The 25,869-nt window shown below is 43.4% G+C and overlaps 3 protein-coding genes and 1 non-coding gene across 4 annotated transcripts; 2 read left to right on the top strand and 2 right to left on the bottom strand.

Moving 5' to 3' along the window:
- Nucleotides 1–12,377: 12,377 nt before the first annotated feature.
- On the bottom strand, nucleotides 12,378–13,914 carry E1B28_006758 (uncharacterized protein; the record flags this gene model as incomplete). Its single annotated transcript, XM_043151452.1, has 4 exons — nucleotides 12,378–12,926; nucleotides 12,996–13,229; nucleotides 13,287–13,630; nucleotides 13,686–13,914. The coding sequence occupies 4 exons, from the start codon at nucleotides 13,912–13,914 to the stop codon at nucleotides 12,378–12,380; spliced, it is 1,356 nt and encodes a 451-aa protein (XP_043012547.1).
- Nucleotides 13,915–17,247: 3,333 nt separating this feature from the next.
- On the top strand, nucleotides 17,248–17,628 carry E1B28_006757 (uncharacterized protein; the record flags this gene model as incomplete). The annotated part of the gene is made up of 2 exons (XM_043151451.1): nucleotides 17,248–17,368; nucleotides 17,423–17,628. The coding sequence occupies 2 exons, from the start codon at nucleotides 17,248–17,250 to the stop codon at nucleotides 17,626–17,628; spliced, it is 327 nt and encodes a 108-aa protein (XP_043012546.1).
- Nucleotides 17,629–19,816: 2,188 nt separating this feature from the next.
- Nucleotides 19,817–20,669, bottom strand: E1B28_006756 (uncharacterized protein; the record flags this gene model as incomplete). The annotated part of the gene is made up of 2 exons (XM_043151450.1): nucleotides 19,817–20,412; nucleotides 20,465–20,669. 2 exons carry the CDS (start codon nucleotides 20,667–20,669, stop codon nucleotides 19,817–19,819), a joined length of 801 nt encoding a protein of 266 aa, XP_043012545.1.
- Nucleotides 20,670–24,567: 3,898 nt separating this feature from the next.
- Nucleotides 24,568–24,641, top strand: E1B28_006755. The gene has a single exon. It is a non-coding gene; the product is annotated as a tRNA-Leu (tRNA).
- The last annotated feature ends 1,228 nt before the right edge of the window (nucleotides 24,642–25,869 follow it).

Below are 25,869 nucleotides of genomic sequence, written 5' to 3'. Positions count from 1 at the left end.
TCAATGCATCGGCCTTTTCGATCCTTCACCAAGGAGCAGCATACCGGGCAGCCTACGAAAAACTCGTCGAGGCAAATCAGCTAGTCCTTTCCCGCCTCGCCCTTTCCGTCGAACAGTCAGCTACGTCGACTTCAGCACAGGAGAGGTCTACAAACCAGCCTACTGAGGCGGATGCAGGTGCTCCTATGGAGTCTATTCAGTAGTGTATCTTTCCGTAGATCACTCTTTTAACAATGGCTGGCTGTAGCGATAAACGGTGTCCGCTCCTTTCATATTACTATCATTTCGTATACTTGTGCACTAGTTAGATTTTATTAGAATCTAACTGGATTTTTCAGTTTCATATGTTCAGTCAGATCTGAGAGAATCTAACTTTCTTCTTAGCAGACCTAGTAACTCTTATTGGATCTTCCATTGGATCCTCAGATTCGCTAGGTAGCTCAATTTCATTATCATTTTCTGCCGTAGCTGAGGCATTACCATTCAGCCTCAGGTTTTGAGCCCTGTCAAAGATGTAATCCACTCCAAGTTCGTACTCAGTTGGTTCATCTTCGTTAGCCATGGCTTCTAACTCATCTTTAGATAGCTGAATTAAATCTTTTATTTCCGTAGGAAGGTCAATGTGGTATCGCGCTGCGTGAGGTAGGATGCGAAAGGCTCCATATTTTCCCCGTAGCAACGTTCCATCCATTTCCGCTAAGATATAAGAGCCACCTTTAGTTGGTCGAATGACTAAGCAAGGCCCAAAGTATCTAGGGAACATTTTCCTATCCAAGTTCTTTTCAATAGCGGTATTCCGTACTTGAACCAAGTCTCCGGGTTCAAAGTTTAAGGGTTTTATAGTATGTATATATTCCCGTTCGTACTTGATCAAGCGTCTACGCTTTTCTTCTGTAATTCTATCTCGCATAGCTGTTACATGCGTTCTGTGTTTAGCCAGAGCTTGCGCTCGAAAGCCAATTAACTCTTCCCGTGATAGAAACCTATTGGGTAGTTTCACTAGCCACGTAGATTCCACAATATCAAGCGGTAGTATAGGTTCTGCACCAGTAACAAAGAAGTAGGGGGAGCAACCTAGGTCTTTCCTAGTTGTTACTCTATCCACCCACAAAATATGCTTCAAAAACCAGTACCATTTTGCAAGGTCTCCAGCTACGGCTTTCGAAAGCGTGCTCTGTAGATCGAAATGCGCTCTCTCAATCTTTCCGTTTGCTTGAGAATTGTACGGTGAAATCTTAATGCTACAGACACCATATTTGTCCGTAAGCCACCTTGCCATAGCAATCATTTGTGGTGCATTATCCGTAACAACCTCCTCAGGACATCCCCATCTACTAATGATATCGTCAAAGAACCACTCTGCGAGTATTCTGGCTGTATCACTTTGAATAGCCCTTGCTTCGGACCATCTGCATAGTGTGCATCGTCCGTGAACAATCAGTTTACAACTGTTGCTAGCGGGAGTCATACTCAAAACATCTACATGGATCACTTGAAACAGCGACGGTGTGTGAGTAACCACTGGTGGTATTCTCAAAAGATCAAGCCTTCGATCCTGGCATTCTTGACAGCTACGGACGAACCAATCTATGTCCTTATCCATATGCGGCCACCAAAATCGTTTCTCCATGATCGACTTAGTCGCAAACATTCCTTTATGTCCCAGATGATCGTGACTTGCTACAAGCATCCACATCCTCTTATCAGGAACTACATACAACCTATGTTGTGTAGAACCATCCGTAGATCGTTTGTAAAGTCTCCCATCGGGGTCTAGAAAGAATTTTGATCCCAATGTAATGAAACTGTTCATTTCGTTTTTAGGCAACTTGCGTACAAAATCCGCTTCAGGATCTAGAAGCCACTCTTCAATTTGCGGAACTTTCTCATCGAACTTTTTAATCTCATTCGTATATTCATGTATAGGCTTATATGGATGAGAATCATTCCAATTGTCATCTACGGCGGGTGGGACCACTGGTACTTGCTTCAAAAATGTTGAAACGTAGTCTGGAGGTTTCTGTAGCAGCCAATTTCTTATCTTATCTACAAAGTTTGCTTCATCTACAGCAGACCGTAACTCTTCTAAATAGCAAAAGACAGAAGTAGCCAACTTTGGTTCTTCCTCAGCTAATGAAACCAAATAACCTGACTGCGGATCTATATCATCCTTGAATGTATCAATGTCAAAAGGTTCATCCTCGATTCCATCTCCCATTTGAACCTTTACTGGCTGACCGTCGTCATTGACCAGGAATTCTTCCCATCCTTCTGGTCTAGGCGTAGATATCCCACCAGGAGGAGGTCTTGAAAGTCCATCTGGACCATGTACAAGTCCTTTAATATGAACTAGTTCAAAATGATAGAGTCTGATCTCTTCAATCCACCGGTTAATGCTAGCATTCGGAGCACTATCCGGATTGTTCAACATTCCTTTAATGTAGCTGGCATCCGTTTCTACGGTCAACGGTCTACATCCAAAAGTTTGATGCTTCGACGCTCGTAGCGCCATAAGTAACCTGTAGAGCTCTGTTTTAGGTTGTGAGAAGCGAGCTTCTCTCTCATTGAACGTTATAGACCCAAAGTAATTGTAGAACTTCATTTTTGGGTTTTCAGAGTCTACTTGGTACAAGTAATAGCCTACACCGTGCCAAGACGAATCTACAGCCAAAGTGATACCTGTCGGATTCTTATAATCAATGGGCCGTAGCACGGGTGCATCACGGATTCCATCTTGAACCTCTCGGACAGCTTCACAAGCTTCCTCATTCATTTCAAACGGTACAAAAGCTCCAGTGAGCTTATTCAATGGTCTTGTCTGCTTAGCGTAGTCCTTAATGAACATGCGCATTTGTCCTGCAATCCCCAGAAATGATCGAATATCAGTTTTGCTTCTGAAGTTTTTCGGATCCCAAGAGAGAATGATCTCTGCAAACTTCTCTACAGGTTTTTCACCGTCGTAGGACACTCTATGGCCTACTACCATTCCTTCAGCGCAACAAATGAAAGCCTTTGGACCTGAAAAGGTACCTCCTGCATACTTCATCCGCTGAACTATTCGATTCATGTTCTGTAAATGCTCCCAAAGGAATCTACGGATGCCTGGATTTTCAGGAATCACCTTGTAGCCTCCGTCGGGCAACTCATATCTAGTACTAGGTCCTCGTATAGGTATGTCGTCAATGTACGGTCTAGTAACATGAGGAATTTCTTCCCGTAGGATGTACATTACATCCTCATGAAACAAAGGGACTGAATTAGTCCATCCCATAGGTAGTTTCACTAATCTATAGGGACCAAAGGGCATTTGGAACGTAGTAAAGTCTCTTGATTCCTCGTCGATAAGCCTTTCATCGTAGCCAACCCAAATGTCTAACATTCCTATACATGCTCTTCCGGAAAAGCTACTAGCAATCTCAGCTGTTCCAGGTGGAATCCCAGAATGCTGAATCGTGACTGCATTCAATGGTTCTAATGAATGAACCAACCGTAGACTCTTTCCATCTTTCTTTAGTACCATGAACCACTTCGATCGATATGACGACGTAGTAGGTTTGTATACTCCTGCTGCGATTTTGTCCTTCAAAATCTGGCAGACTTCTTCATAAATCCCAGGTGGAATAGGGATATTACGCTCAACCCATGGCTTGTGAGGCAATACTGGGAACTTAATTGGCGGGAAGAAATCTGTATGAAATGTTCCACCTTCGTCTGCACTCCAAGCGAATCCTTTCTCTTGGATTTTCATCAGATGGTGTACCAACTTCATTTCTTCGGGCCATAGAAAGCCTTCATTATGATTCTTTTCTATGATTTCCTTATGTTCTTCTGTATACCGTTCTCCTGGACTGAATTCAGGAGGGTGCGGCGATAGTACTGGCATCCCCTCAAGTGGATCCCCAGTAATATTCCTAAGAAGTCGGAATTCTTCTGGCATCTTAGCCAATTGTGGTCGGACTTTAAGTGCTACTGGCTTATATTTTCCGTAGACCAACTGAACTGTATGTTTTCCAAGCGCCGTAGCACCCTGGGAAACATAGTTCTCATGCTCTATATAGTGATTTTTGTACATCCTCCGATGATAGTCTACTAGCGTAGATGCTTCATTTAGCATTGTGTCAAATGCATTTTCATTTTCAACCGCACCCCCTACAAAACTTCGTAGTTGGAGCAATGGGGGTATCAATCTATTTGGATTTTCTTCAATTTTCGACGCATCAGCGAGATCCTTGAAATTCATACTAAGCAAATCAACAAGTTCACATAGACTATGGGTATCTTGAGCCTTCAAGAGTAAAGCTCTGCCGTCTACGGCGATCTCACTAAGCTCATCTATCTTATCTTGTTGAGAAGAGTCCGATTGATGTGCCAATTTTTGGCTGTTGAAGCCTTTGAGGGTTGAACCTCTTCTAGTAGTACAAAGCAACCGTTCTTGTTCCGTAGATTCACTGTGTATGGAATCTAGGGAATTCGAAACTGGTGCTGATGAATAATAAGAAAGAAAACTGTCCGTAGCACAAGGAGAAATAGAAGCACTGTTTTTGTGTTTTGTATCTTCTGTGTGTTTTTGGTCTTTTTCGTTTATATCAATGTCTTCATCACTCTTGAATCAGACTGACTAGTAGTCCTTTCACTATTTGAAGCTTTTATGAAGGCTCCAGCCAGCTCCGTACAAGAGAATTTTGTATTTATCAAATTTTTATATTTTTCAATTCGTGGAACACCGTGAGCATCTACAGATATTTGTAGAGCCACCTCTCCTTGATCCTCTATCAATTCCTCAAGGTGGACTGAAAATTTGAAGATTCAGTCCCTCGTTGTTCTCTTTCTTTCTGCGCTTCCTCTGAACTCTGCGTCCGTAGGGTTGGTTCCCGCTTAGGTTTTATCTTAATGCCTTCCCCTCTCACGTATGTAGGGATGACACTTTGAATTCCTTTGTTTGGGCATGAAACCTTAACCCACTGATCTCCATCCTTGAAGTTTTGCACCTTCGATTCCGTTAGGACATCCAAAGGTCTACCCAAGAGAATCTGAAAGGGAGCTTTCTCCACTACATGAAGTTGCAAGTATACTGTTACTTCACCAAACTTGAAAGGTACATTTCTGCATACTCCCAGTGTTGGTTTCAGTTGTCCATTGGCAGACTGCATGTGAATCACTGAATTCGGATCCCATTGCAAGCCTAATCCTTGAGCAACCCATGTGTCAATCGCGATTATTTGCGATCCACCATCGATCACCGCTTCTACTCTTTCCATAGAACCGTTAACCTCAGGAAAAACACATCTGAGACCCTCGGACAATCCAGCTACTATCACGACCTTCTGTTTTTCTTCAGAATCTAACTCGGTGCGATAAACTTCCACAACATCTCAGTGAACTACTGATCCCGCTTCCAATCCGTCTTCTTCCTCTTCTAAGGTTTCGAACGAATCTACGGTCTCAATATTATCTACTTTCACAAACTCCGCTTCTTCATCAAAAGGTTCCTCAGCCGCCGTAGAGTCTTTTATCGGATAGTCTAACGTTTGCAGGAACGCTTTATAGTTCTTTGTTCGAACGTGCTTATTCCTAACTCGCCGTAGCAATGCCTTTCGGAACTCTTCTGAAGCCGTGAGCTTGTTCAGGCAGACACTAGCCGGATTGGCCATCATTTGGTCAATTAGGTCTTGAATCACCTGTTGCTTATATCTTTTCGTTTCAACATTTTGAAGATTTTCCGTAGACGCTTTCTTCACGTTTTTGGACCGAACCTTCTTAGATTTTGAAGCACCCTTGTCTTCAGGAATTACGCTTCGGGGCAATACAGAATCCCTTGGTTGTGGGACACGTTCTACGGGCTGAATTTTATCGAATACCCTCGGTGGCGGAGTAGAAGGACGTCTATCGACCTGCGACGGAGGTTCTTCTTCGTCCGATTCTGCTTCATCTTCTTCTTCAGAGACCTCTTCTTCGAAAGGCTTTCTCTGGGGTATCACATACGGTTGTTTTCTTAAGAATGACGGCGTAGATATCACTACTTGGGGTTTTGGTGGTAATTTTATTTTTTTGGGGTCCTCCGGTCTCCTCTGGGTATCTCGAGGTCTATCTCTCTTATCTGAGGAGTCCATCATTGGACCTTTTAGTTTTTTGAACTGTCACCCAACTGGTGACAGGTCTCTACCTCCAAAGCAGCAATTCTCTGCAGCAAGACTTTGATCGTAGGCACAGATTGACGTTCCAGCAGATCATCAACAAGATCCAAGTCTCCTTGTAAGAAGAAACTGGTCTTTTCAGCACCTGGCCATCCCTTCTCTCTGGTGATAGCTCTAATTCTGTCTGCTCGCGATTCTTTCTTTACTGGATCAGGCAGTGGGAGGTTATTCCAATCGTACATCTCCAGTCTATTAGTATGTTCATTCTTAACTATCCACTTCTTCTGGGATAGCTCTTGTGCTTGCCTGCATTCTCTCCAGAAATGCCCAGGTTCATCACAAATAATGCAATTTTTGTCCGTAGGCACCCTATATGGCTGCCCTGCGGCCGTAGAGTTGGATGCGATCTGGTTCGAAGGCCTAGATCCACCACTACTCTGCCCTTGGCTTCCATTATGATACACCATAGCTTGCATGTTTTTGTAGAAGTTAGGCTGACTGAAGTCAGGCATCTTCTTCGAAAGCTCAGAAACTGCACGCGCGAAGTCGTTCATTCGAGTATTCTGTGCGTCTACGGAGGCCAAAAGTTTCATTGTCAACTCGTCAGAAGCTATTTCCTTCTTGTACAAAGACAATGGAGCTATCGTAGGCTCGATTTTTGCACGAGTGATCAAAGGGGTTCCTACGGGAGCCGCCGCTTTCACTCCTAGAGTATAGCTAACAGGATCTAAGCCCTGAGGTGCGTAGCAATCGCCTACTAACTCATTACTTATGGTCAAAGCCATATCCCTAACTTGGGAGAAAGCAAAAGGGTCTAACTGGGAAACCACCCACCCACTATCTACTTCTACGGGCTTTTCTGCCTGCAGGTTTCGAACGTAGTGAGGGTCCCGTAGCCTCTTTCTGATCTCTCGCCAGAATGTTGGGTCTAGACATTCCGCAAACTTCTGTACCTTCTCTCAATTTGACAAGCTTCCTGCAAGTTTGTCTGCTTCAAATTCAAATTCCATATTAAACGAAGTAAGCTTTTGTAGCTGTTCTTCTCCTATACCAGAGAACCTAGCCTTCAACAGATCTAAATTCTCTAGTGCTCCTATTTCCAAATCCCTAATCGACGGGAACGAATTGAACATCTCTTTTTCAAATGCGACCCAACTATAGCCTTTTGTAGATGGCAAATGATGTGCCAGGAGTCGAGAGGTCTCAAACTCCATTTGAATCATTGCTAGAATGATAAAGGATTCGTCTAACTTCCAGCCCTTGACTTTCCCATATTGTAGGATAGCTGCCATCCATTCCCGTAGATTTCCAGGATCTGGTCGGTTGAACGTGGGTAGCCTTTGCTTCGATGTATCTTTATCCAATTCTTTCAAAGCACCTTTCGAGAATTCTGTCCAGGACTTCTTTATTGGTCTTTCTTCATCTGGCACACCTGCCACTGGTGGGTCATTCAATATATGGGACATACTTGTTAACGGTCTTTCAAGAAATAAACTCGGGTTTAGTTCAAAAGAATAAAACTCTTCTTCCCGTAGGTCGAAGTCTGAATTGTATTCAGAGGGTAGAGATGATAACGGTGAAGAAAACGGTTCAATGTCTTCAGTTAAAATCTCTGGGGTTTCGTATGGGGTTTCTAACGCTTGGTTTCTAGGACCTTGCATAGATCTTGTATCTCAGAAAGCTTCTCTTGGACTTCTGTCAAAAGAGAAACCGGGGTTTCTTAAATCGTTTGGGATAACTTGGGTAGTCTCTCTTCCTTGCGTAGAATTGCGCGTAGATCGAGAAGACTGGCCAGCTCTCGGAACTTGAGCTGGAGTGCTAGATGCTAAAGCCACAAGACTATGTGTCTGTAAGACTTGTTTGCCAGCTGCTAGTGAAGTGCGAGTATTGCGTCGCTGTGAACTAATCTTTCTGAGAGAAGTTCTTTCGGTTTTTGTTGTTTTTGTAGTTCTCGCTGTAGGGCTAAAACTACTGGAATTTCACAATATCTTGTTCGATACTGAATGTAATCTTGTTTCCACCCCCTGCGGTGGTCACCAGATAATGGGCGAAGTATACCACTCAAGAGTCAACCTAATATCAGAGCTACAGAAGTAGCACCAACACCAAATCAACCCAAAAACTAGTAAACCTCCGTGTAAAGTCTATCAATAACTCTACACACCAGGAAAGATTGCAAGGGTGGACTGCTTGGCAAAGGTTACGCACAAGATCACAGTCTCAATATCCTATGAAGGTCTTATGAAATCAATGTGTAACTGCAAGTGTAAAACACCACAGCTATGGGAATTCTAGGGTTTGTAGGGGCTCTGTTTATTGTCCAGTGGACTAAGTGGGACTATGAATTTTGTCTACGGTAAGACTAATTCGAACGATTGGAGACTATTGCCCTCAACGGACACGAAAACTAAGTCCTCGACAGACATGAACGCTAAGACCCTTGACGGATCACGAAACAGTAATCAAGAACTTGGCGGCCTACAGACAGATAGTTCTCTAGTTTGACCTCGACGGTCTCGTATGTTCAAATCAAATCTTATCGTTTCACTGCACAAAGACAGGGCAAATCTCTCTATTGGGTGTCAAGAGCAGTTACTCACAGGCAACCCACTCAGGACTTTCCTACACACAGGTAGTACTTTTTTTATCTACGGATACATGAGCTGCTTTTATACTACTTCTACACTAGCTTTATAATCCTATCTCTACTTGTTTCATCTCTAAAAATAATGCACCGTAGCTACGAATCCATGCAGAATCTTTTCGCTAGGGGCCGTTACATGTGCAGAATCTTGTCTATGGAGCTTTTCTGTATTCGAATCATATGTTTTGGACCAATCTGGACCGTTCTTCATTCTTGTTTCAGCATGTAGAATGGACCTACATAGGCGTACCATATGGTATTTCCTACCTACGGACCTTATCCTGCATTTCGACGTTATCAAATCATATGGACTTTGTGTGTCCAAGTGGTTCTAGCATATGGATCCAGAGTTCCGAAGTCCTGTAGCACATGAACAGCGCGGACTCCAAGATCTGTTGTTCATTCCTGCCTGGTTCCTAGGTACTCTATCTGTGATCTGGGATCTGTATCATGTCTTTTTGTCTTTTCCTCAGATCGGGACTCGATCTACAGTCATATCAAATTTCTCCTAGTCTGCGCAGTCCTATGTCCGATTTCTTGTCAACTAAATCCCCCGTAGAAGTAGGTTCTCCTAGTATGAAGGTCTTTTGACTCCATTAAGTTCTGCTACGAATGGTTCTGTGAAGACTACAAGTCTTCTAATAGTACAATCTCTTGATATGCCAGTGCATAATAGAATGTAGAGAGTAGAACTTGGTGAATTACTGCTTAAGTCCTCTGCTCATAGTGTTCTACAGGTTTCGAACGGTCATACAGCTTTCTGACACAATCTACAGCTCTCTCTAACTGGTCTAGCTGTGCCTACGGCACATCCTACTAGCGGCACTAGCTTTAACTAGTAATTCAGGCTCACTCTAGTTCTTAATATGATAAATATTGCTCCGTAGCACTGTTTAAAGTGAAAAAAGAACCTTGTAGCATCGTCAACTAAGTCGCATTACCAAGAAACGTGGCGTCAAGTAAAAGGACTGAGACCAGCTACAGCCTGAAGGTAAGAATGAAATAAATTATGTCACTGTCGAGCTTTTGAAGCGCATCTCGCATGAGGAACAGATTTCCGAGGAGACTTTGGGGGCACTTTCGAGAGCCTTCCAGTGTGCTACCACCCAGAACAGATAAATTGGCTTTTCCCACATCGTGAGTGACTTGGTGAGAGGGGAATTTCACTTACTGTCGGACGATTTGCTTGGATCTGATTGAGAATATACCTAGAAATAACAGGTCAGAATGTGTGAATAGCCATTTGACCTCCTTGAGATAGCTTGAATACTTGCCTGACCAGGATTCTTTGGGGATTCTCAAGGTTGAGGCTGACATTTTTTTGGCTGATCAAAGTCTTCTAGTGCTGAGTACAAAATACTCCGAGATCATGGTGATGGTTCATGCAGCGTGTATGTGAAAGTGTTCAGCCCATGTTGATGCATGAAGATCTAGACGTGTGTGCCAACTCTAAGAACTGGTCGTGACTCTGAGTCAATGAAAGGGTAGGAGGGGATTGGAAGGTGGTAGTGGTGGAAGAAGTGACAAGGGTGTTCTGGCATCGTCCTTGTATTGTGTGACGTTTCTCTGGCACGACACCTTACAAGCCCAGCCTTTCACGATTCACCAATAGAGCTGAGATACAAATAGTAGCCCGAATGAGCAACTGAGTGGACGGACTTATAAATTTCAAGCACCATATACAGACCGAGAATTACAGGTCAGCAGATTGGGCCGGATTTCTTTCGACTCGATATCTGATCAACTCGATCAATAAGAAAATTTTTCTCAAGCACAACTCACTCGCAGGTTGGAGAAGTAACAAGGCTCGATTCCAAATTGACACAGATTCACTATATCATAAAATTGTGAAGACATGAGCAACAATACTGGTTGTGTCTGCATGATGCTGCCTCACTACCATTGATATTCATGGCTGGCCATGGGGCAGCACTTGGGTCAATATTGTTGGTATGTTCATATATATCTAAGTCTCAATCATGTCAAAATACAGACCCAGATAAATCTATCACAGCCAGCCAGGTCTTATGAGAGACTATTATTATTATCTATGTTTTCTACATAAAACTGTGACAAGGATTTATATATGGAACATGGTGGTTGCAGTGAAAGGTGGGTCAAAAGTGGATATAAAAGAAATTTTCTTCTCACCCTTACAGCTGTTTCAATAATTGTAGGCCGTTCGAAAATTTTTGAGGATGACAAATTATGTCCCATGGATCTCCCACTCATCACTGCCTCTGTCGACGCGTCGACTTCCTGAGCCTCTGCAGACTGCCCACAGCCCACCCGCGATCTATCAGCCATGGGTAACTACCACTTCATTCACCCCGAGAAAAAAAAAGTCTATATAACTCAGTACCTCAATGGCCAAAAACCAGCAGCAATATGTCACTACTCCGGCTATAGTCAGCGTGCTTTTCGTCGACTATGCAGCCTCTATCAAAGGACAGGAAATGTCATACGCAAACCATTAATGCCCGGAGCTGACAGAATACTTACACCCATGGAGCTAAATGTGAGCTTCTTCTTCTCATTTCCTAATTTCTGACTAGTATATGCTGGGCAGTATCTGGAAGGCCTAATTGAACGAAAACCCGACATCTATCTATCAGAACTGCAACAAGCACTCTCAGTGGCATTGGACATTGATATTTCCCACAACACAATTTGGTATGCACTGCGTAGGAGGGGTTTTACAAGGAAAAAGGTGTGTATTCTATGCTGCATTACTCGAGAAGGGTTAGGACCAATGTTATGCAGGTTGCGCGTGCCGCCATTGAACACTCCGAAGAAGCAAGAAATCATTATCAGAACCGTATCCTTACGCTCTACCAACCGCAGCAACTGGTTTTCCTGGACGAGTCAGCTTGTAATCGCCACACGTGCAGGCGTACATATGCTTGGGCACCCAGCGGTACGAGAGTAAGACAACATGATTTTTTCGTAAGAGGTAAACGGTAAGAACGATGTCGTATGTCTAGTCCTACGGTCTAATGCTTTATGCATATTACAGCTACTCCATTCTTCCAGCCATCTCCCTCACAGGTGTCGTACACCTTGATATCTTGACCTGATCATGGGATGCCAACCAGTTTCGTGGCTACATTGGTGTTCTTCTTGACATTATGCAACCTTATCCCCAACCCAACTCAGTCCTCGTGATGGATAATGTTAATGTTCATCATTTTGAAGGTATCCACGAAATGGTGGATGCACGGTATGTCGCTCTCTACGAATGTGCTATATGGCTGGATAACTTATTTCCTTGCATTAGTGGCTGTCACCTTGAGTATCTACCTGCATATTCCCCCGACCTCAACCCCATTGAAGAAGGCTTTTCCTGTATGAAGTACAACATCCGGAGCCAACATGCAGACATATTGGGAGAGATGGATGACTCTCATACCGGTAATCCAGTGCCACTCTTGTGGGCTATTGTTCATGAAACTATGACTCCCGAGAATGTAGCAGGTTGGTATCGAGACTGTGGATATCTTCCATGTATCATGTAGTTCAAACGCATCCATATTCTACTTTATATTCTACAAGGCCAAAATTATATACATCATAACTTACTATACACAGAAAATCAAAAGTTAGTTACCTCTGCCTTGTGCTGCTCCCAGTGGCTCGCGGCAGAGCCATTTTTTATCATAATGCAACTCGTGCAAAAAAGGTCCAACTGCACCCCTCAACATCCCAATCTCTTGTACAAAAAAGTCCCGCTCAAAGGTGTAGATGCTGATCCCATATAGAATACCCTCATCCACAAGCTTCTGACGATACTGATGATAGTTTAGGTCCAGATATTTGCGATCAACAACGTCGAGAATCTGGTCAATGTGCATTGATTCAAATTTGGATCGCGACTCTGATGGCTGTGCCTGCAGATTCTCCTTCTCTCCCTCGACTGCCACGTCATCTGACCCTACACTCGGAACGCATTTCCTCTTCCTTGATGAAGACAGCCCATCTCCTCGAATCTCCTTCATAAACCCATCATCAAAATGAATATGAACAGCAGAATTCTGACGGTGGCTGCGAGTCGAGGAATACAAGTTAGATTGTGCACTGCTGTTGACATCGTCAAAAGCGGTCCCCTCAGGGGGGTTGATATAATCCGAATCTGGGGCCTTTCCATCATGCTATTTAGAGAAAGAAAGATGGACGATGATGAGTTTTATCTCTCATGTACGACAAACCAAGTGACTTACAGCTAATCTCGCCCACAGTGATACCACAGACAGAGGAAGAGAGCTGTGCTGGCCGTTCTTCTTGATATGGCAATAGACTGCACCTGGATCGTCAGGATGAAGACCAGGCTTACTGTGTGCATGGCAGAAAAGCTTGATTTTTGCAGCCCGGAATTCCTTATCACATCCTGTCTCTGACTCTGCTGTCGGTGTATCCTTCTTGCCCTTCTTCCCATCCTTCATGGGCAAGTGGTCCTATTGATAATATTGGTAAGAGACTACGACTGCGTGAACAAATTACCGAGAACTTACTGCCTTTCTATCTTTGACAGTCAGATAGACTGGTTTCTGGTGTTTCGTACTGCTCAACATCTTGCGACACTTTCCGAAAGCCTGCTCAACATCATCTACTGAATGTAGATCATGCCAAGGAGCTTTCACTTTCTCGTCGCTATCCTTCCACGCCAAGTCATGCTCGTTGTCCTCCTTAATTCCTAAAATTTCTGCCGTCGTAGTCAAGAAATCTTCCGGTACATTTTCGGCATTGAATTCTCGATTTGCGATCCTTTCCAGGTCTCCTTCTTTTCTGACTGGAATGTGGAAGTTGATGGTGAACATTTTTTGGGTGATAGTTGGAGCTGTAACAGGTGGTGGAACTGTTGTATTCAGGAAGGTCAGTTTCTATACATTACATACACTAGTGAGTCTAACCTGGATGCATTGCACTGAGTTCTTGCCAGGTCCGAGGAACAGCTTGCACTGAGGAACGAGTTCCATCGAAGACTCCACTATTGAGTTGAGCCTGTAAATGTCCAACTGCCACATCTTGAGGACGGATTGGGAGGCATGGTTCATTACCAGTGCCAGTGAGGTAGTGAGCAACACGTGGCTGACTTGGCCCACCAGTCGTGAGATGTGGGTGGTTATAGTACAGATGCATTCGCTCGAACAGGTACAGATAGAGCAAGTTTACAGCATACGAAACGTGTAGAAGTTTATATGACTATTTATTACATTCTTCCAATTTGGAGCTCGAATCAAGTACGAAGTTTATGATATCATATTGGGGTGGGACATAATTTGTCATCCTCAAAATTTTTCGAACGGCCTACAATTATTGAAACAGCTGTAAGAAGCTCAAAAAATTAGCAACAGCCTAGTCCTCGTACCTCGGACTTGGAACTCTTCAAATGGACGACAGGCTCTGGCCTGTGCTTTACACTATTCTACTCAAAGACCTGAACTAGAGTATTAGTTCGTCATCAATAACGGAAAAGGAACACCTACTATCAACAATTTCTTCGTACATGCTTCCATCCTTTCCGCTGCCAGGGCTAAATGTGTACCAGATCCATGAGAGATGTTGTCAGCTTTGCCCCAGTGACAATACCGGGTTGACCAGAGCTGTTGGCATGTTCTCAGCCTCTAGAACGGCATCAATCTCGTCGGTCGTAAAACCAGCCATCTGTTAAGCTCGCTGTAAATCTTCCTTCTCAACGTTCTGTACAATCCGCTCTGTTATCCCCTTGATGTCCTGAGGATGAAGCTCACACAGGAGCAACATCCAAGCTCCTTCAGCTTGGAGCGCCAGTAGTGCTGAGCATGCCGCCCGGTAGCAGTTTGAAATGGTGTTGATCTTGAGCTCTATCCTTTCTTGAAGAGCATGCATTTTCGTGTACATTGTCTGTGATGGTGTAAGTCGCTAATAATGCTGTGTAACACTACTAAATATGGCTAGCAAACACATCTCAAGCATGAAGTGCACAAACCAAATCCACACCAAGAAGAGTATACACAAGTGTAAGGGGTGGAGGTCAGTATTCTTAAGGCTTTAGTTTTCACTAAGAGGCACCAAGAAAGATAGAATATGGGGGGTCTTCGGTTTTATAGAAGTTTCAATCAAGGTTCTTTCACTACAAGAGTGACAATATGATTCACCAATTCCAAAATTCAATATCTGACTTTTCAACAAAGCTTTACAAGTCTTCGCCAAAGTTTGGTTCCAAGTTCAATATCCAAACTAGACAATAGCAATCCAAATTCAATATAAGTCCAAATTGACTTCAATATCCAGAGTTCAATTTCAAGACAATATGCCAATACCAAATTCAATTGCAATAATCTAAATCTATCTTTCCAAACACAGAACACCAACTTCAGTGAAGACTGGGGCAAAGGTCAAATCTCGAGCAAATCCTAGTAGGTGAACTGCATCTCCTCTTGTAGGTTGCTGGGGAAAATCCCTCTTTCCTGCCCTCCTTATATACGGTTTTTCTAATAGATAATAGTAAAAGTCCAAAATGTGTGTGAAACTGGTAAATAATAATGAAATCCCTTTCAGTCGAACAGAAACTCGCTTAATCGGGTATAATACAAGAGTTTTATGTGCTGAAGTGCCAAATCGAATATTAAACTGAATATCTGTTCCTTGTTTCCTGGTTGTGATGTAGGGACTTGACTTCACTGAAGTACCTGACATATCTGCATTCTCCTGTTTTTCCTAGGGAACAAGTCCCTGTTTCAGGCATATCTATTCTTCCTGTTCCTGTTCTATTCCTTTTTGGAGAAGATCTAGCCTCGATTCTAGGCCCTGTCCCTAAGGTTTCTCTCTTGAAATCAAATACCATGTGCACTTCGCTGAAGTCTGTGTTTCCTTGGTTTTCCGAGAAATTCCTATTCTTCTGTTTTTTCCATTCATGAGAATTGGATATTCCTTCCTTTATCCTTGTTTGGATTTCTATATCCGAGAATTTCATATATCTGAGCAGTCCAACCAGACTTCGTTGAAGTTTCAATAAAGTGTATAATAAAATCCCTATGTTCGCTATGAGCATTCCAGGAGTAGGACAAGGCCTTTCAATAAAAGAATGAAGGTTTTTAAATGGCTGCTTCCCGAAATTCGTACAGTTTTCTGAACTTCGGCGAAGTCTCTCATCCTTCCTAATTTTGTACAGTTTGTACAGATAAAGTCTCTTGTAGAGGCTCATGCTTTAACTAGAAGTGCGGGCTCACTCTAGTCCTATTAATCCCATAATTTATAACTCATAAGTGTTAAAATTGTATAAATATGCATCTTTAAGGTCTTTTCTGATTTATATTGCGATAACACCAACCATGATTTTCAGCTAGCCGTACAGGATTTCCAGTCAAGCCAGGACCCTCAAATTTATAAGCCTAGGGAAAGGATTGTCAGCGGCCAAAGCCAATCAGGTTTTTCAGCTAACCATACAAGATTGTCAGCCAACTGTATGGTCTTTTTATCAGCTGTGCAGGACCTAGTATAAACCTAAGGAATTATCAGCCAAGCCATGCAGAACCAACAATTATCAGTCAAGGGAAAGGATTCATCAGTTACTGACTGCCCACTGCACAGGTCTACTGGCCATACAGGTTTATACAAGAAGCACGAAAATATAGCCTGAGGAAAGGTGTACTATTAGCGAACCACATGTGATACAAGCCTGGGAATTCGTATCTGAAAAGTATTTTTCAGCTGCTGACCGCACACGATTATAAGCCTTATAAGCCTGCAGTAAGTGATTATAAGCCAGCGGTAAGTGATTATAACCCATGTATTACTTTTTGGGATCCCATATAGGGTTATAATACATGGCCCCCTTTATTATAGGCCTTGGTTATAATCATTTTACATGGCCTCCTCACGCACAGGTAGTGTTCTCATCAGTCCAGGCTAGCACCCATTTGAAACCAAACTGTGAACCGAACTGTGGAAATGGTTCCATAAACGGTTTGCCAAAAAAACCAAATATAGAACGGTTTTGGCCCGAGAAACCCTGTTTTCGAACCATGTGACCCAGTGGGTCACTTGTACCTATTAGTCACAAGAAATGTCACATCAGAGCATCATCACTGTCACATCAAAGTGATGCCATTTGTTATCATTGTCACAAAAAGTCATCAAAAGTTTAATATATTTTTCTGGGGACAATTTACTCAGGCTGTGTTGTCATTGACTGAGTAATACCGAGTATATACCACTGACCAGGTATTTGGTCAAAAAAAGGTCAGTCAGTCAGTAACGGTGTTAGAATGTGACGTTAGATAACATAGACTTACTTGCCCACTGCCATCATTCTCGTTGCCCCGCATGCCATTACCTTCTCTCAGCGGCTACACTACCGTATCGGATTCTTGCGATGAGGAGAACCAGTTGAAGAAAATCCCTTGGTCACTTCGGGAACTCCAGACATTCCAGAATCGACTGGAGCAGTGACTAGAACACGTCGAACAACAGCAACAGTATAACACAACCATGCTACAGGAGATACTAAGAAAATTAGATGATATGTCAGAACATGGAGTGGATGAACTGAAGCATGTGGTAGACAAGCTATTGGAGGACTCGGAGACACAAAACACATTCATTCAAAGCGGTACGTACATGGCTTGAGTTTTTTTGATAATTTATCTGACAACTATTCTTCTAGACTACTTGGAGTCCTCAAGAGTGTCCCGCCGTCCTCGAATCAAGCTGACCTTTGCTACGCCGTCACCATCATCACCACCTGAACCATGGAAATACAACACACTGAGGCTCCTCCCTTCATCACCCATACGACACGTACCTCAATGGTCAAAGAACCGGGAGGATTATAAAATCTTTCGAGATCAATCAATTAGAACGTTCAGCTGAGGGTTTCATCAGTTTACGGAATCTTTGCACCTACCGCCGCCTCGAAAAAGTTCCTCTATATTCTCAGATGACAACGTTACAGACGATTTAGACCATTATTCTTGTGTACGTCTACATTAATTCTATGTTGCTTGTTACTGACTATCTATCCATAGATCATGAATGGATATGGTACATGTAACTCAGAGTGTGGGCATTGCAGAAGTGTGAAGGCTGCAATTTCACGGCGCTTGACTTTGGACACCGTTTGACAGTAACGTAGATGTAGGAAAAATTACTGTATTGTATTGTCCATTTGTGAATTACTATCTGTTGACTAAAACTCAGATGTATTATTAAGTTCCTCTGATAGTTCTGTCTCCTCCTGCTCCAGTCGATGGATTCCACCACTCCAGTAAAATGCCAGCTCTCTACTTGGAATTCCCGCAGGTGGATAGTTGAAGAGTTCTTGAAGGGGTATCTTGCGATAAGTTGGAATTCTTGAACATGACACAGTTGGAGTGACGTTGGAGACTGAGGGAACAGAAACAGTAGAAAATAATGCAGCGGTATCAGTGGGGGTATCGTGATCATCCATAGAGCCAATTTCGTCTTCATTAGCTTCTGCAATTAAGGATGTTGCAACAGAGACAAAAGTGGGGTGTTGGTCTTCTGAGGCTTCGCGTGTTCCGAAATGTCGCTTTTGACGTGGCTGAACTAGGTTGGCCGCAACGTGAGCACGGTGACAGTCAATCTTGACTACTGTACTTTTGTGTACCTTTTGAGGGTCAAGCTTGTTCCGAGTTTTGGTATGGTTTGCACCAAACATGCTAAAAACGGATTCCGTAGCAGCTGAATTGGGAACAATAGAGAGGACATGCATTGCGAGCTTGACAAGCTTGATTTGACCAACTGTAGAGCCGTTCACGTATTTCCAGACTGCGACCAGATCAACAGAGTGTTCCTATGCATATGCTGCAATCATAGTCGTCAATAGAAGAGTAAAATAATGATAAAGGTACGACGTACTGTCTTTGACATAGACTTCCACCACTCAATTGCCATACTATCATCTGAGAAAAACCCCGAGTTATCAAAGTAGTCCTTCCACGCATTCAAGAAAGTCTCGTCGCCTGAGAGAGAGTCGCCATAGAATCTCTGATATGCACGACATATCATATGGAAAATGCTAATGGGAGTGAGTTTGTTGAAGTTGAAACACCGTCCACGAATCATAGGGTTGAAAAACGTGGCAAGGATCATGAGCTGCTGATCTGCTTTGGCCCAGCGGCGCTCAAGGCTCGAGTGAATGCATGACTTAACTGCAGCGTCATGAGGTTCTGATTCCTGCAGAGCATCATAGATTTGGAACAGATTCCCAAGTGTAAGAAGGACATGGTCAAGGCGACATGTTGCAGCTTGGAGAACATTGACTGCAATCACAAGTGGCTCTAAGTGGGAGACAATGCTAAGTAAAAAGGTTAGCACACTATTTCCAGCTGATAGTGAGTAGACGTGACATACCGGGACAAGTCTTTCCAAAACTGAGTTGTTTCGCAAAGACTGATAACCTCCTCCGCCTTCGCTTTCTGATCTTCCTTTGTACCCGCAGCCACAAGTAACTGTGCCCGATGATAGAGAACACATCCACGGACCGCATTTTCAAGGGAACAGAGGCGGTTGAGGGAACAGTAGTGTGCTGTCCAGCGAGTGATGATAGGGAGAAGAAGAGCTAGAACAACAAGCGACACGAGTGCTTGTTGTGCATTGAGGATATTGAGGGCCTTCGAGTGGTTGTTGAACCATTTGATAATCTCAACAGCTTGGCTAGCAGCGAGCATAAACGGTAACTTGAGCTTGAGGTAGTCGCCAGTGATAAGGTTTATCTGATGGGCCCAGCATACAAACGTAGCTAAGTGGGGAGACTTCTCGCTAATGAGACGACGGGCTTTCTTCCCATCTGGCCCATCATCGGTGCAGATTGCAATAATCTTGACTTTGAATGCCAGTTCGGCATACTGGATGTCATCAACAATCAGTCCATAGTACTCGTCTCCAGTCTTGGGTCTCCCGGTCATATTGTGGGTCTTGAGCAGATGAGGCTAATATAGCGATATCAACTGTTGTACATGCTTTGTGGAAGACAGATACTCACTTGAAGCTGGGCAGTCACATTGGACGTGATAAGATTTGTCTTGGCAATGTTGCGCTAACCGTCGGCCTGGTAGGTGGCCAGCGAACCTTCAATTGATTTGCGTGTTTGCTCTTGAACTCTTTCCGCCTCGCTGTCAAGCATTCTTCCAGAGAGGTCTGGAACCTGGGCTTGTGGTAAGTACTTCCCAAAGAACAGCCAAAACTGTGGTGCGTTGGCCGTATTCCATGACCAGTTGCATGATGTAAACAACCGAACCAGGTCCTGACCAAACTCTGATTGTTGTTCGGCGTCCCAAACAGAGAGCGCCCCGAGTGGCGAGTCAGCAGTCGAAATGTGGTCTGTGTTGGACTTCCTTCGTTTTGTGAGAGGACTATTGGGTGGTTCGGAGACATAAGCTGTCGGTGTGAAGGGGCTGACTGCCTGAAACATCGGATTTGAAGGTACGCCGGTGCCACTGAAATGCTGTAGACTTGGTTGGGAAAGTGGGATATCAACGAGAGGAGTACGCTTTGAACGCCAGGTTTCGTAGCTGCGCAAAGCTTCCAGGGTTTTTTCAGTCCACTCAGGTGACTGTCGAATTGCCTGACATGACTTCAAATGTCGTTGCATATGTTCGGATTTGCTACTAATGGGCTTGACATCGACTTTTGCTATGTAACAGTAAGTTGGACAAATCCAGCAGAAAAAACTGCAAGCATGAACCTTTTTGTTGTAAAACATCCTCTTTCAACATATCCTCTGGCCTAATAACACCATTCGCGACTAGAACACGCTGATTTGCGAGTAGACCAGTGAGTTTTGCCTCAAGACAGGCCTGGCACCATATTCGCTTGTGTACTGTGTCTTTTGCAGAATATGGCTGATTATCGGTTGTAAAGAGGTTCCAAAGTGGTGAACGTGGGGGCATGGTTCACAAACTCAAAATCAGGGAGCTGCGAGCAAGGTAGATGTAAGGAAAGAACAACGTTGAATGCAGTCAACGACGACAACGCGACAAACAGAACAGCGGCGGAAATTGACCGGTCAGTTAAATGGTAATACTGGGTCAATTAAATACCGGGTACGTGTTTTTTCGGTCAAACACTGACCGCATTGACTGACTTTGACAACATGGTACTCAGGAACCGCAGTTTAGCCAGTTTGGGTAAGGTTTTCGGCCCGAACCATGTCCCTGAATGGTTCCTGCTGACCCATCAAAGCCCAAACTGGTACAAACTGCGCCAAACTGAACTGAACATGCCGACGATAACACTACGCACAGGTAGACAATATGATATCTTTTAGACGTTTGGTCGTGTTGGCAGTCGGAGCTGGCTCGATTGTTGTCTCCAACCTTTGATTATAAACCTTCGGAGGTGGGAGTTGGGTGGGAGGGTGGGAGGGGAACAGCTGGATCATATAAACTGCAGTCGAGCTTGGTTGGAGATCCTTCACCCACATCAGCAAAATTCCCGATACGCTGTAATGGCATTACAGCATCCATGATCCGGTATAATGGGCAGGCTCAAGCTGCCTGTTGTTATCTAATGTCAGGGGTTCATGACAGTCTCACAATACAGTCATGACACTGTTGTGAGACTGTTGTAAACCCTGTATTTCGTTGCAACTTTTGAGGTAGATTTCAATGGTTTGCAGCCATTCAGAGTGGGTTGCAGAAAATATAATGATTTGTGGAGCTTACAGCAGGTTCTGAGAGTTGTGACCAATTGTAAGAGTTGCAGCGAGTTGTAGGGCAAAGTGCAAGGTTGTGGAAAATAAAATGGGTAGTCAGGTTTACAACAGAGAGTGGAGCTCACAGCGGGTCATAGACGTAGCAGTAGATTATAAAAATAAAAACCCTCAATCATATAAAACTGATTATAATGCACTCAAAAAAGATACAGGAAATTAAATTATAATATTCAGTCTATTAATGTACAAGGATATATAATACACTAAACATGTATATATAGAACCATGTACTTGTATAACATTAACGTCCTGGATATACAGTGAGTGACAGGAAGCGAGACCAAAGTGCAAAGGATACACGTACCAGGAATACGCGACATATCAATCAAGTGTCAAAGGAGAGGAGTGGAGTCTGGAAGAAACATGAGTAAGGTGTGGCATGCATAGTGAGAAATACTCACATGGAGGGAGTGTTAGGACTCGTTCACTTTTCAGTGGAACACAGAGTCTCTCATTCAGGTTACTAGGGGTGATTAGAATGCAAAATGTATGTAGCTGGAGGTTGTTGTCGAGCTTGAAAGCTGGCTGTATCAAGGTTATTCACACTTGGTGGCTGTTGTAGTTAACAAAGAATATATTCAATGCACTACAAGAGGATTGGGGAATTTAGTGAGAGTTTAACTAGGTAGGTAACAGTGGGGTAACAATGGGTAAAAATATTGAGGTTGAGGTTCCAAGAAGAAACCTCAAAGTTTATATAGTCTACTATGTATATACTTATTTGTATACTTATTTAATGAACATGGGCTATTATATGTATTCCGAGATGAGGTGTACATTCAGCAAGGGGTTCTCGGAGAATTTAATAAAGGGGTACTTGGGAAATGAGGGGAACTCGGGAAATAAGGGGTACTCGGGAAATGAAGGAGTACTCGGTGAGGGGTATTTGGCAAGGCTGTACAGCTGTGGGCATATGGCCGAATTGAGGGGAATTGCTGGTAAAAATCATTGGGGGACTGTCTTACTTCAGTGGGCCTGAAAAGTGCACAGATCATAACAGAGAGGTATGTCGACGAGGGGTAGTTGAATGTATATATACAGGTTAACAGCCTGACGAGAGGACAATGCGGCTGAATGGTTAGAAAAGCACGGAAAACATTTGGGGAGCACACACCCTGAGCCCATCTGAGTAGCCACAGCTGTGACAAAGGGTGTCAGAGCTATGTCGGATCTACATTAGAGGGTGATGGCAGGAACATAGATGTATGAGAGATGGTGGTAGTTGGGGGGAAAGGAAGAATGGGGGAGAGTTTGAGTTATTCAGCCTTTTATAATCTGGAGAAGACTGTGAGTGGAGAATGCCGGAAGTCGTCATTGATGAGTTGTCATAGCTTAAAATGCTGAGGACAGACAATGGGGGGAGAAGGACCAGAGACACATTGCGTTGAGTTGTTAAAGGCGGAGGGAAAAGAGTCGTGGGAAAAATGGAAATGGACTTCAGTGCCGGGTGGTTCTTATTGCTGAAAATGTCGCAAAACCAGCGCCAGCCTGTCTGCCTAGAATGTTTGCCTAATGAAGCACTGGCCAAGGTTACAACAGCCGCAACAAGCTACTACAAATTGAGAGGTAAACAACCTTTTCCTGCAGTAGCATGGAGATCCTTGGCATTGCATCAGTGTTCCATTGGATTTTATTGGGTGACAATTGTATTACAACAGTATTTTAACTGGTACATCTCATATTGATGATTTTATCAAGTAGCTTTACATTGTGATAATGTTATAAGACTATTTTAACCCTCTATAACCATAGTACTGAATTGTAACCACCCCTACCCATAGTATTGGGGTTGCAACATTTCTGGAATTTTGCTGATGCTGGCCTTGTTCAAGCTGCCCCTTAACACCACACACACACACGACCATGCAAGTAGGAGAACACTGAATGCAACAGCGATCAACCAACACAATGGTGAGCGGTGGAAAGAGCCTCCAAAAATGACATGGAGAGGAGGCGTGTAAAGGATACGGACACAAGGTTCCATTTGTTGCCAATAATGTTGCGACTGAATGGGAAAGATAGACGGGCTTTTACTGTGAAGACCTGCAAGAATCAGCAGGATGTTGAACATAGTCACCTAAGTCATCAGAACTGTGAAACTGATATCTCTAGTTCATATGAACAAAAGAACTGACCTTCCTAAGCGCACTCTTGTTGCTTTGGCAGAGTCAGTATATTCTTTCCATCTTTCGCTAACCTTTCACTTGCTTCTTGTTCCAATAGCCAGAATGAGTTCCCATATTCCTTGGTATCTACCTCCATGTTGAGCTGAGAACAAATAAATTCGATAGGGAGTGTGTGTTCTGTTATGTCTATGGGCTTTTCGTTGAGATTTCTTGTTCCTTTGGCTTCAGTAAATGGTTGTTCAAGATGCTTATACCCTGCCAATTCTCTGTCCTCTTGAGTAAGTGTTTGTTTAACCTCAACGCCCCTGGGGGCTATACAATGTGCAGCACAGCGCACCCAAAACGAAGTGCAGCACAGCAGCACAGTGAGTGCTAAATGCAGCACAGTCAACTTCCAAGCAGCACACCCAATTGGAAGTCATTTTCTGGGTGCGCTGCAAGCTGGACTCCCAAAGTGTTGCTTCACATGTATTCTAAGTTGGTTAGTAACAGTATGTATGTATGTATGTACATTCTACTCTTATTCTACTAAGTAATGTGTAGTAATATAAGTAAATAAGACTTGCAAACTTAAGAAAAACTGCTACATTTGAAAGAATGTACTAAAAATTGAAGTTAAATTGAAACTACTAATTAACTTTATTGATTAAGCCCTTCTCGAACCGGGTTTTCTTCTAAATGAAACTGGCTTGCTCATAGAGGCAGTGGCAAGAGTCTGGGTTTCTGCCTCGGCAACCTTCGAAGTTGGTTTGCGGCTATGCTTCGCATTCCCCTGAATGATGGTCAAAAGGTCGGGTACGTTGATGTGCCTACTAATGGGGTAGCCACAAATAAGCTCCTAATATAGCAATGTTGGGTATCCACTGTGCCCTATGGAATATGGTCTGTAAGGTCTTGAGTCAGTGGGCCACTTGTATAAAGTGTAGAACCGCTTTAGTATAAGTACATGGCACTATAGCTCAGTGGTCGAGAGCACCTTAGGACTAATGAAAAGGTCTGGGGTTCAAATCCCCATAGAGCTACTTTTGGAAAACTGTTAGTTTAGTGAACAGGCATTTTACTGGTACTTTTGGAAAAACTAACTCCAGTTGTATCTCTGAGGCAGACCTTGTTGATCCATCATGAAGGGGAAAGAATGGATGCACACAGAAATGCCAAGTAAAGAGATGAAGGGCCTGTTTTCAGTGTGGTGCAGGACAGAATGTATAGTTCAGATCTTTGGAGGTCTCTCCTGCCTCAAACCTCCAATCTGGACCATCTTCTTGGTTAGTAGTCTCCATGTCAAGCTGATTAATGTCATTCAAGACATGGTTTTTGTCTTCATCTGAGTCATTGCCCATATAGTCAGTTTCATCTATACCAGTGGAAATATTGTCTTCAGAAGCTGTACTGAGCTTATTTTGGTACTCTCGAACTGCCTCCCTATTGATTTTTATCATGATGGTTGAGGGCGGAGCAGGGACCCGGTTCTGAATTATTCCACCAAGGCAAATAGTCAAACATGGAATGGCAGATGGTGCAACATTCAGGTCCTCCTTGATAGAGTTAGATTGTAAGTATCATGTATTCAATACAAGAGCAATGATCAATCTCACCTGTTCAAGCTGCTTGAATGACATTTGTGACCTAGGCATGAAGTTGACATCAATAAAGAAGTACTTCGAGTGAGCCAACTCTGCATTGTAAAATGCAGGTTGCCAGCGAAGGATTGAGAGTCAGGTTTTAATAGCAAGAATACAGTGCCAAAGACAGAGTTGATGTTTTGCATCTGGAAACAACGGGTGAAGGCATTTATCTCTGCCCAGTCCTTGTCTGTTAAAGTTGCTATAACCCAAGTCAGCCACTTGCTTCTGAAGTATTTCAGAAGTGATTCGATGTATTTTTGCTTCCCATTTTCACCTTCTGCATGGTTTGGTGATGACTGAATCAACAGATATCCTAGTGGACATCCTGATCCATACACCTCACCCAACAGAGCATAAATCTCGAAGTGGGACTTGTTAGTGTTCCCTATAATCAAGAAATGAGGAAATATAGAGTAAATAAACCATAGATGATAGGCTTACATGCAGAGTCAAGGGCAATTTCCCTGATTGTACCACTCCATTGGTGTAGTATAGGTACCAGTGAAAATGCAATAGCCGTAAACCCATCTGAGGGATTCTCTGGAAGTGGAATGTTCTCCACTTGAACAGTATATGGTGACTTGCCTAATTGGGATGCCTCTGCTATTAGTTGCTTTGCAGAAAC

This window comes from Marasmius oreades, chromosome 3, assembly GCF_018924745.1.
Source record: "Marasmius oreades isolate 03SP1 chromosome 3, whole genome shotgun sequence".
Lineage (NCBI taxonomy): Eukaryota > Fungi > Basidiomycota > Agaricomycetes > Agaricales > Marasmiaceae > Marasmius > Marasmius oreades.
This window is presented reverse-complemented; position numbering and strand designations above follow the sequence as displayed.